This window comes from Rana temporaria, chromosome 4, assembly GCF_905171775.1.
Source record: "Rana temporaria chromosome 4, aRanTem1.1, whole genome shotgun sequence".
NCBI classification, from domain to species: Eukaryota; Metazoa; Chordata; class Amphibia; order Anura; family Ranidae; genus Rana; species Rana temporaria.
This window is the reverse complement of record NC_053492.1, coordinates 389,280,579-389,292,652: the sequence shown is the minus strand read 5'-3', so window position 1 is coordinate 389,292,652 and position 12,074 is coordinate 389,280,579. Positions and strand designations below refer to the sequence as shown.

The following is a 12,074-nucleotide window of genomic DNA, read 5'->3' as shown; positions in this document are numbered from 1 at the left end:
AAACCTTGTAACACTAACGAGTCACATGATAATGGGGAGGGAAAATGGCTAATTGGGCCCAATTTGGATATTTTCACCCAAGGGTGTACTCACTTTTGTTGCCAGCGGTTTAGACATTAATGGCTGTGTGTTGAGTTATTTTGAGGGGACAGCAAATTGACACTGTTATACAAGCTGTACACTCACTACGTTACATTATAGCAAACACACAGGATTTGCTGCGTTTTCTGCAAAGCAACTATGTGAACCTAGGCTAAGTGGCCTTCCTCAAACTCCACCAGCACCCCACCTCTATATTATTACTGATTACATATTATTTTAATCTATCAGGGCTGAGTCACGTTAATGTGTGCACATGTGCTAAGGGACACAAGTGTAAATGGGCTTTTTGAAGACGAGAAGTTAAAAGGCATATACCGCTACTTAGGATTCTATCTGAAGGTGATGTATCTGCATCACACTGAATATACTATGTTCAATGTTTCTAAACAGAACATAGACAAAAATGAAGCGCAGCTTGTACTGTACATCAAAATGGATCTGACTGCATTCTTAGGGGTCAATAAGTTTTACCCAGTCACAGAGGACATGGCCTTTTGCCCCAAATTGAGAAAGACAAAGACAAAACTTAAATGTCATGGAACTGAAGTAAACATTCTCTTTTTTTGACCTTTAAGGGGAAGGACAGTGCACAACAACATACGGAAAAAAGATCCAAGGGAAAAGAACTTGACAGATTGTTTTCTTATCACTGTAGACAGGTGAAAAGGAACTACATTACAATGTGATGCGGCTGACTAGCTGAAGGTCTTTATTTCCCCTATGATTAATCCCAAATAATTTTTCCCTTTACCACTTTAAACTTACATATAGTAGATTGGTATGCATCAAATAAACCACAGGGATAACAGATACAGAAATGCTTTTTCACATAAATTGATATATTCGTTTAGGTATCAAAACATTTAAAGCAGAGTTCCAGCCTCAAAAAAAAAATGTTTTAAGCCAGCAGCTACAAATACTGTAGCTGCTGACTCTTAAAGTGGTTGTAAACCCTCGTTTACAACTTTATGCTACAGGTAAGCCTATATTAAGGCTTACCTGTAGCTAACAAGGATATCTCCTACACCTGCACGGTTTAGGAGATATCCCTGTATTTGCATGTGCCGACGTTACGCGGCACATGTGCACTTAAGACAACAACTGAAGCAATGGCACTATGTGCCGCTGCTTCAGTTGTACTGTGCCATTCCCGCGCACATGCACAGGAGTGACGTCATTGCGGCTCCGGAGCCGCGATTCATGGAAGTCCCTGCGGGACAACACGTCGGCGGATGGAGGGGGTGACGTGGACTGCTGGGGGGGCTTCAATCGGAGGCAAGTACTAAATAATGAGCTAGTATGCTATGCATACTTGCTCATTATGCCTTTGTCTTGCAGGGTCTTTTTTTTTTTTTGAGCTGGGTTTACTTCCTCTTTAATACAAGAACACTTACCTGTCCAGGGATCCCACGATGTCGGCCCCCCAAGGCCAAATCGTCCATCAGCTCCGGTTTAGGCGCCACCATTGCAATTAAGGGAAACAGACAGTGAGGCTTTCAGGCTTCACAGTCGGTGGTTGCCTACTGCGCATGCACGAGTCACTCTGTGCTTTCTGAATGCCCCTGTCGTCTTCTGGGACACACATAGGTCCCAGAAGGCATGGGGAGAAGAAGGAGGGGCCGATGCAGATGGGAAAATGGTGTACCTCGCTGCGGCAGGGTTAGAACAGAAGTACACCTTTGTACGCTAGAAAAAAGGTACAAAACAAATAGAAAAAATAAATAGATAGATATCTCCAAAAAGGAGGGAGCGGGGTGGGGTGTCTTTTGTTTAAGACCTAGTTGTATTTATTTTTGGGTAGAACTCTGCTTTAAATTATATTTAAGTTTGATGCCTGGAGAATTACAATGAAAGAACAGGACATGGATTTTACAACTTTCATAAGGTACCACATTCTCTTATTAGATATAAATGGGAATATAGTGAATAGAAGGGGTGGTTAGGTGTGTGGAAAAAATTATGCAAGCCATGATGCACACATTTTGAATGTATAAGGTCCTGTATTAACCACATTTTAAATGTTACATAAAAAAAATCCATATTAGCTGCCTATACCCAGTTCAAGAACAACAAATGGCTTCCTCCTACAGCTTTAAAGTAGTAGTAAACATAATTTTTTGTACTTGTACCTATACGTAAGCCTATAAAAAGGCTTACTTGTAGGTACAGTGAATAGCTCCTAAATTTGCACCGTTAAGAGATATTCACAGTGAATGCAGCCGGTAACATCACCCGCACATGCTCTCTGAAGGGATGGCATTCCTATGCCATCCCTTGAGAGTTCTATGCTGCTGCTGTGACATCATCGCAGCTCAGCCAATCAGATGGCCAGAGCACTCAAACCCGGGGAGGAAGACTGGGTGAAGATGGCCCTGTTAGCGGTGGGCTTTGTTCTAAGATGTTTCATAATACAAAATAGTACATTCTGCCATTGTCTTGCAGGGTTTTTTCTTTTCAAAAGGTGTGGTTTGCTTTCTCTTCAAAGGTTTAGATGGACTAATGGGCTTTGACTTAAAATCCTTTTTATTTTTAACATGAGTTTAACATGTCTGTTTTAAAGCAGAAATTCAGGAAATCTACAAATGGTGCCTTGCAGTCGGGCTGCTTCCACACTGCAAGGGTTAAATGTTTGTTGCTGTCTAGGTCATTATACAATTTATTGACAGTAAGAAATTGATCACCTTAAGAAATATATGGTTGACATTTATAGCTGCCTTTAAACCCAGAACTGTCTATAAGTGAAAACGCCAGTCCGGTATTTCGAAATCTATTTGATCTACTCACAATAGGCAACGTCCAACAGACACTTTCATGGTGTTGCTGTTAAATACTCCACATATAAAAGCGCACTTCAAAAGAATAATGCCATGGCAACACAGCTAAAAGCATCAAAATTTACAAAGGCATATCAAGCAAACGACCTGAGTGGTAACAAAGCTAAAATTAGAAAAAAAAAAAAAAGTATTTGAGTGTGTTCATAAGCTATCCTCTTTTTGCAAACTAATTTAAACCAGTCATATTTATCACACATGAATGACGAAGCGAGTTCTAAAAACACAAAGACCTTAAAGGGGTTGTAAACCTTTGTGTTTTTTACCTTAATGCATCCTATGCATTAAGGTAAAAAAACACCTTGCAGTGTCCGGCCCCCCCGTTTTACTTACCTGAGCCCCAAATTTTTGTGGGCGTGTCCCCGCCGTCCTTCTCTCCATGGAGTCTTAGCTTTGATTGGATAGATTGATAGCAGCGCAGCCATCCGCTGCTGTCAATCAAATCAAATGACGCAGGTGCTGGGGGGCAGGGCCAAGTCATACACACAGCGTCTATGGATGCCGAGTGTATGACTCAGGAGCGCACCCGCAAGGTAACCCCCTCGGGAGAATGCTTTTCCTAGGTGGTTATCTAATGCGGGGAGGAGCCACGAGAGCCGCCGAGGGCTCCCAGAAGGAGGAGGATCGGGGCCACTCTGTGAAAAACAAGCTGCACAGTGGAGGTAAGTATGACATGTTTGTTATTTTATTTTTTTAAACAAAGCTTTAGTATCACTTTTAAGAAGTCAACCTGTAAAGAAAATACATATTCTGCTGCCCACAACCTGATCTTCCTTTTCTTGAAGAGATCAGCATGTTGAAAAATCTTTTGCATCCAACACTTTCCTAAGAGTGTCAGATTCCCGATTCCCTTACTGTAGTTTCTTGCAAAGCTCCCATGTGTCTACTCGGTCTTCTAGTGATGTAGGAACCATCCGATGGAACAGCAAAGCTCAGCGGGGGGAGCAGGCATCCAACAAAAGCATTGGATGCAAAAGATTTTTCAATAAGTTTATGTCTTCAACAGGAAGATAATTTGTGGCTGGGCAAGTATTAATTATTTCCTTTGCAGGCAGGCCTTAGGCAGATTCCGACCACAGGATAGGGGGGGGGGGGGGGGGGGGGGGACACACACAAATAATGGTGCATATGGCCAGTGTATATCTAGATGGCCACCACACACCAAGTAAAGAAATGGCATAAACAGGGGAGCTAAGATGGGAATACCAGGGCGGCAGTTCCAGTAAACAAAATGGCGGCGGAATAACTTCCGGTCCACGCACTTCCGGGAAGAGATGAGGGGCGGGAATTCCAAATCATACACAGATTTAGAGGGCTATAAATACAGAAGCATAACAGGAGTATAGCAGCTTCCTGAGGATGCAATGAACCTTGCGAAATGCGTAGAGGCTGCTGACATCTACAGAACAACGCGCTGACTGTAATACAGGCGTAGGGGGAACACGAGAGAGGAACGGCTTTTTGTCCTTCATATGGTTGCATACACGGCTGGAGAAGCTTGGTGCCGGCATACGGGCACAACCAAATGCGAGTGCAATATATGCTTTGATTTTATATAATAAATCTTTTTTACATACTGCACTATGAGGGGCACTATTTCTGTGAGCTTTTATAGAGAAAAAAAGACCATACTAATATACCCAAGACACCGGACATTTGTGGAGACGCAAAAGAGTAGTGGTTATCCTGGGAATGAACCAAAGGCATTCTTAACGGTGATGGGACTATCACGGAAGTGGTGAAATCACGTTGTGTTTTAACCACTTCCCGACGGCCGTACGACTATATACGGCCGCAGGGTGGTTCTACTTCTCTGGGGCGCCGTCATTTGATGTCCGCCCCTTTCCGCGCTCCCGAGCGCGCAGCGGGGAACTTCTGTGCTGGCCGTGTCCCTTGGACACAGCCAATCACAGATCGCCGTGAACGGCCAATCGGAGTGGCCGTTTGCTAGGCGATCTGTGCGGCCAATGAGAGATGATCTTATATGTTTACATATGAGATCATTTCTCATTGCCGGCTCTCACAGACAGCGGTGCTGTCAGGGAGAGAGGAGACCGATCTGTGTCTCTTGTACATAGGGACACAGATCGGTCACCCCCCCCAGTCACCCCCTTCCCCCACAGTTAGAACACTATATAGGGAATACATTTAACCCCTTCCTCACCCCCTAGTGTTAACCCCTTCCCTGCCAGTCACATTTATACAGTAATTAGTGCATATTTATAGCACTGATTGCAGTATAAATGTGAATGGTGCCAAAAATGTGTCAAAAGTGTCCGATGTGTCCGCCATAATGTCGTAGTCGCAATAAAAATCGCAGATCGCCGCCATTACTAGTAAAAAAAAAATAATAATAATTCTGTCCCTTATTTTGTAGGCGCTATAACTTTTGCGCAAACCAGTCGCTTATTGCGATTTTTTTTTTTTACTAAAAATATGTAGAATACGTATCGGCCTAGACTGAGGATAAAAAAAAAAAAATGTTAAAAAAAAATTGAGCTATTATAGCAACAAGTAAAAATTTTTTTTTTTTATCAAAATGGTCGCTTTATTTTTGTTTATAGCGCAAAAAATAAAAACCGCAGAGGTGATCAAATACCACCAAAAGAAAGCTCTATTTGTGGGAAAAAAAGGACGTCAATTTTGTTTGGGAGCCACGCCAAGCAATTGTCAGTTAAAGCGACGCAGTGCCGAATCGCAAAAAGTCCTCTGGGCAGGAAGGGGGTTTAAGTGCCCAGTAAGGAAGTGGTTAAACACCTCACAGGAGAAGCATTGATTGCTTATGAGCACCTGGTTAACATATTGGGACTTTAAAGGGAAGAGGATCAATCTAGAAGACCTATATTAAATTTTCATATATATAAATTTGATATATATATATTATATATATTTTTTATATATATAAAAAAATGTTGTTGTCACTATATAAAAAAATTGTTTGTTTTCGTGGCAAGGATCTTTTGCGAATGTAATCTAGGGGTGACGCACGTTTTTTAAGGGCACTATTTAATATACGTATGGTACGCATACGTATGTGTTTTTTACACTGTTCTGAGAGGAATATTTACATGTGAGCACTTGGTACACATTTATATACACTTATTAGTTTGGTGGATTGTCAATAGGGGTGATATATAGGGGCTAATAATCGCAATTATTGCCCAGGACTAGGTGGATATAGACCAACCACCAGGGTAGCGCAATCCATATATTACACATATGTCTTCAAGAGGAAGATAATTTGTGGCTGGGTAAGTATTAATTATTTCCTTTGCAGGCAGGCCTTAGGCTCCATGCACACAGAAGCTAAAAAAAAAAAAAAAAAAAAAAGAAGCTATAAAAAAAAAAAAAAAAGCCAGTAGCTTTGCAGAGAGCCTTTCAAGCATTTTTGCAATAGCGTTTTTCAGTAGCGTTTTTTTTTTCTTATTTCGATTAATAAAAAAAGCTAAAAAACGCTGGCGCCAGCGGTTTTTAGCGTTTTTTCCCCGCCGAAAAACTGCACTTTGAACGCAAATTTCGGGCGTTCAGAAAAAAGCCAATAAACTCCAAAGCTCATTAACACTAAAAAACGCCCATGTGTGCATGGGCACATAGGCTAACAGAGTTCAGTGTATGGGCTTTTTAAAAAAAAACACCAAAACACCAATAAACTGCAGTTTATCAGCTTCTGTGTGCATGGAGCCTTAAAGTGATACTAAAGTCTAGCTTTTTGCTAAAATAACAAAAATGTTATACTTACCTGCTCTGTGCAGTGGTTTTGCACAGGTCCCTCTTTAGCACTTCTGGCCCCTCCTTCCCGTTAAGTGCCCCCACAGCAAGCAGCTTGCTTTGAGGGCACCCAAACTGAGCCGCAGCTCCCTGTGTACTTTCAGACACCGAGCCGCGGCCAGGCAACGCCCCTTCTCTCTGATCATTGACTCGCTGACTTTGATTGACAGCAGTGGGAGCAAATGGCGCTTCGCTGCCATCTCAGCCAATGAGGAGGGAGAGTCTCGGACAGCCAAGTCTCTCGTGCAACATGGCTGGGTGGGATGGGGCTCAAGTAACTACTAGGGTAACTTCTGCCTTTACAACCACTTTAATTTTTAGTTCTACAGACAATGGGGTTGATTTACTAAATCTAGAGAGTGCAAAATATGGTGCAGCTCTGCACGATAGCCCATCAGCTTCTAACCTGAGCTTTGACAAAAAAAATAGAAGCTGGTTGGTTTATATGCAGAGCTGCACCAGATTTTGCACTCTCCAGTTTTAGCAAATCAACCACAATATATATTTTTTAACATCTTCATTGGTGAAAACCTAAAAATGGCAGAAATAATCTAACTAGATGCTATGGGCAAGGACACTTTCGAAATACAAAAAGAAGAACACATTTTCTAAACAATGGCCTGACCTCTAAATGTTCTTAAATGACTTTCTTACCTCCATTAGGACCTGGATCGGGATGTCCAATGCTGACGCCACCCCAGCTTCGTCCAGTCCACCCTCTCTCTGGTCTTTTAATTCTGGTCTTCTTTTTCTTGTCCCACTCATCTCTCTCCCTAAATAACTGAGCTTGCAATTCTTGCTGTTGCTCTTTATTCCGCTGTTGAATGGCTTGTTCCTTTTTGTTAATTACTATAGGTGTATTCAAACCGGGCCACAGAAATCCAGATTTTCCTATAATAGAAAGGTAGAGTGGTATATTTAAACAGTGTAAGGCAGAAACAGATCTACTCAGATTATAGAAACTTACAATTAACCAGTTGCCGGGAGGCAAGGGGATGTCCTCCCTTTTGCATGCACAATGCACGCCCCCTGCAGGGCGCGCGCTGTGATCACGAGTCACTGATGCCCCGTATACTCGACCTGTTTTTCCGATGGGAAAACTGCTATGAGAGCTTTTCATCGGGAATCCCGGCCGTGTTTATGCTCCATCGCAGTTTTTCCGAGCAGGATCTCTTCTCCCCCCCCCCCCCCCCCCGTCAGGAAAAAATCCTGGCAGGAAAGCGTTCATCTGTATGGTTTTCCGACGGGTAAAAAAACGTGCATGCTCAGAAACAAATCAACGCATGCTCAGAAGCATAGAACTTTATTTTCTCGGCTTGTCATAGTCTTTTACATCACCGCGTTCTTGGCAGTCAAAAGTTCACTGGACTTTTGTGTGACTGTGTGTTTGCAAGGCAGGTTTGACAGGGATTCCGTCTGGAAAACCGGCCTTTTTATTATCCGACGGAAAAAACGGTTGTGTGTACTAGGCATGAGACTCGGGTGATCACAGATCCGAGTAAGGGGCCGGTCCTGGCCCCTTACCACGTGATCAGCTGTCAGCCAATGACAGCTGATCACGTGGTGTAAACAAAGGATCGGTAATCATTTTTTTTCTCCTCACGCCAACAGCGTGAGGAGAAAAAAAAAAGCCAATCACCGGGTTGTGTGCAAGGGACATCGGTTCCGAAGAGGAAGAGGCAATTCTGCCTCATATGTGCCCACAAATACCGCCTATCAATGCCCACAAGTGCCACCTACCACTGCCCACCAGTGATGCCAATCAGTGCCACCTAGCAATTTAATCTACAAGTGCCGATCAGTGCCCATTATTGCCACCCATCAGTGCCCATCACTGTCAGCTATCAGTGCCACCTATAAATGCCACCTATTAGATCCACTTCTCAGTGCCCACCAGTGCCACCTGTCAATGTCCTTCAGTGCCACCTCTCAGTGCCCACCAGTGCCGCCTATCAGTGCCGCTTTTCAGGGCCCACCAGTGCCGCCTTATCAGAGCCCATCGGTGCCCATCAGTGCAGCCTCATCAGCGTAAAACAATGAAGGAGAAAATGTACCCGTTTAACAAAAAATAAAAACCGCAGAAGTGATCAAATACCAACAAAAGAAAGCTCTATTTGTGGGGGGAAAAAATGATAAAAATGTCATTTGAGTACAGTGTTGCATGACCACGCAATTGTCATTCAAAGTGCATCAGCGCTGACAGCTGAAAATTGGTCTGGGCAGGAGGGGGGTTTAAGTGCCCAGTAAGCAAATGGTTAAAGTGGATCTGAACAAAAAATGTATATATATATATATATATATATATATATATATATATATATATATATATATATATATATATATATATATATACACATACACACACACACACACACAAGTAAAAATTCCAGTATATATTACACACACCATAGTTTGTAGGGGCTATAACTTTCATACAAAACAATCAAATATAATGTATACTTAAAAAAATATACTTAAAAAAATAAAACACATGTAGCAGAATGCATTTGACAACATTTTTTAAGAAATGTTTACAGTTTTTTATAGGATATGTTTTATAGCCGAAAGTAAAAAATAGTGTTTTTTTCACAATTTTCAGTATTTTTATAATCCTCTTTTTCTCCTTATGCTAGATGCTCTTGTCTGTGATTTATATAAAAAAAATGCCTTTTCTACCTGTTTTTAAGAACGCCGTTCGGCGATCACATGACCAGCCGGCTCTCTCCTCTCTCTGTCTGACAGCTGCAGCCAAGAATCCCCCGCTGACGTCAGTCAGAAGGAGAGGAGGAGAGAGCCTGCGGGTCATGTGATCGCCAATCGGTGCTCTGAAAATAGGTAAATAAGGTAGTTTTCTTTTAACCACTTAAGGACCAGCCCATGTATATATATGTCCACAATAAGGCACGTACAGGCACATGGGCGTATGGGTACGTCCTCGCCTATTAGCGGGTGGGGGGTCCGATCGGGACCCCCCCCGCTACATGCGGCGGTCGGGTCCGCTCGGGGAGCGATCCGGGACCACGGCGCGGCTATTTGTTTATAGCCGCTCCGTCGCGATCGCTCCCCGGAGCTGAAGAACGAGGAGAGCCGTGTGTAAACACGGCTTCCCCGTCCTTCACTATGGCGGCGCATCGATCGCGTCATTCCCTTTATAGGGAAGACACGATCGATGACGTCATTCCTACAGCCACACCCCCAAACAGTTGTAAACACATACTAGGTGCACCCTAACTCCTACAGCGCCACCTGTGGTTAACTCCCAAACTGCAACTGTCATTTTCACAATAAAGAATGCAATTTAAATGCATTTTTTGCTGTGAAAATGACAATGGTCCCAAAAATGTGTCAAAATTGTCCGAAGTGTCCGCCATAATGTCGCAGTCACGAAAAAAATTGCTGATCGCCGCCATTAGTAGTAAAAAAAAAAATAAAAAATAAAAATGCAATAAAACTATCCCCTATTTTGTAAACACTATAAATTTTGCGCAAACCAATCGATAAACGCTTATTGCGATTTTTTTTACTAAAAATAGGTAGAAGAATACGTATCGGCCTAAACTGAGGAAAAAAAATGTTTTTATATATGTTTTTGGGGGATATTTATTACAGCAAAAAGTAAAAAATATTGCTTTTTTTTCAAAATTGTCGCTCTATTTTTGTTTATAGCGCAAAAACTAAAAACCGCAGATGTGATCAAATACCACCAAAAGAAAGCTCTATTTGTGGGGAAAAAAGGACGCCAATTTTGTTTGGGAGCCACGTCGCACGACCGCGCAATTGTCTGTTAAAGCGACGCAGTCCCGAACTGTAAAAACACCTTGGGTCTTTAGGCTGCATATTGGTCCGGGGCTTAAGTGGTTAATAAATCAAAGGACAGCATCTAGCATAAGGAGACAAAAAGAGGATTATAGAGGATTTTAAATGTCATTTCTGCAGCAGGAGGGGAGGGGGGGGGGGGCACTGATGAGGACAGGAGTGCGGTGGCTGAGGGAGGCACATAAACTGACCATGGTGTCAGGGCTCAGCAGCTACGATACACCGTGGTCAGATTACAGAGGGGAAGGTAGAAACTGGCAGGATCATCCAGGTTTTATAGGTGATACAGGGGGCCAAATTACACAGCACAAGCACTGTGCCGTATAACATGCTTTAAAGGGGTTGTAAAGGTACAATTGAATTCATAAATAGCTTCCTTTCTAGTCCTCCTTCACTTACCTCATCCTTCCATTTTGCTTTTAAATGTCCTTATTTCTTCTGAGAAATCCTCACTTCATGTTCTTCTGTCTGTAACTCCACACAGTAATGCAAGGCTTTCTCCCTGGTGTGGAGTGTCATACTCGCCCCCCTCCCTTGGACTACAGGAGAGTCAGGACGCCCACTAACACACAGCTTTTTTTTCCTTCTGCAATGTAGAGAGCGTCCTGACTCTCCTGTAGTCCAAGGGAGGGGGCGAGCACGACACTCCACACCAGGGAGAAAGCCTTGCATCACTGTGTGGAGTTACAGACAGAAGAACAGGAAGTGAGGATTTCTCAGAAGAAATAAGGACATTTAAAAGCAAAATCGAAAGATGAGTGAAGGAGGAATGCACTAAAGGAACCCCTTTAAAGGAACAGGATCAATTTTTTATTTATTTTTTTAGCTTAACCATTTATGACCCGGACCATTATGCAGGTAAAAGGACCTGGCCAGTTTTTGCGATTTGGCACTGCGTCGCTTTAACTGACAATTGTGCGATGTGGCTCCCAAACAAAATTGGCGTACTTTTTTTCTCACAAATAGAGCTTTCTTTTGGTGGTATTTGATCACCTCTGCGGTTTTTATTTTTTGCGCTATAAACAAAAATAGAGCGACAATTTAAAAAAATAAATCTATATTTTTTACTTTTTGCTATAATAAATACCCCCCAAAAAAGATATTAAAAAAAACTTTTTTTTCTCAGTTTAGGCCAATACGTATTGTTCTACCTATTTTTGGTAAAAAAAATCAAAAAAAAAAAAATCGCAAAAAGCGTTTAACGATTGGTTTGCGCAAAATGTATAGCGTTTACAAAATAGGGGATAGTTCTATGGCATTTTTATTATTTTTTTTTTACTACTAAAAGGCGGCGATCAGCGATTTTTTTCGTGACTGCGGACACATCGGACAATTTTGACACATTTTTGGGACCACAGCAAAAAGTGGTATAAAAATGCATTGTTTACTGTGAAAATGACAATTGCAGTTTAGGCGTTAACCACTAGGGGGCGCTGTAGGGTTATGTGTGACCTCATATGTGTTTCTAACTGTAGGGGGGCGGGGCTGGTCGCCTTTCCCTATATCAGGGAACAGACGATCAGTGACATTGCCACTGTGAAAAACGGGAAGGTTTGT

General features: G+C 42.4%; 1 protein-coding gene across 1 annotated transcript in view; it reads right to left on the bottom strand.

Moving 5' to 3' along the window:
- The window catches only part of MRPS5 (mitochondrial ribosomal protein S5), a 164,865-nt gene that overhangs the window by 81,935 nt on the left and 70,856 nt on the right, over positions 1-12,074 (bottom strand). The window contains exon 4 of the mRNA XM_040351106.1: positions 7,356-7,592. Coding sequence (XP_040207040.1) covers positions 7,356-7,592 — 237 coding nt within the window. The remainder of the gene's footprint in view (positions 1-7,355; positions 7,593-12,074) is intronic.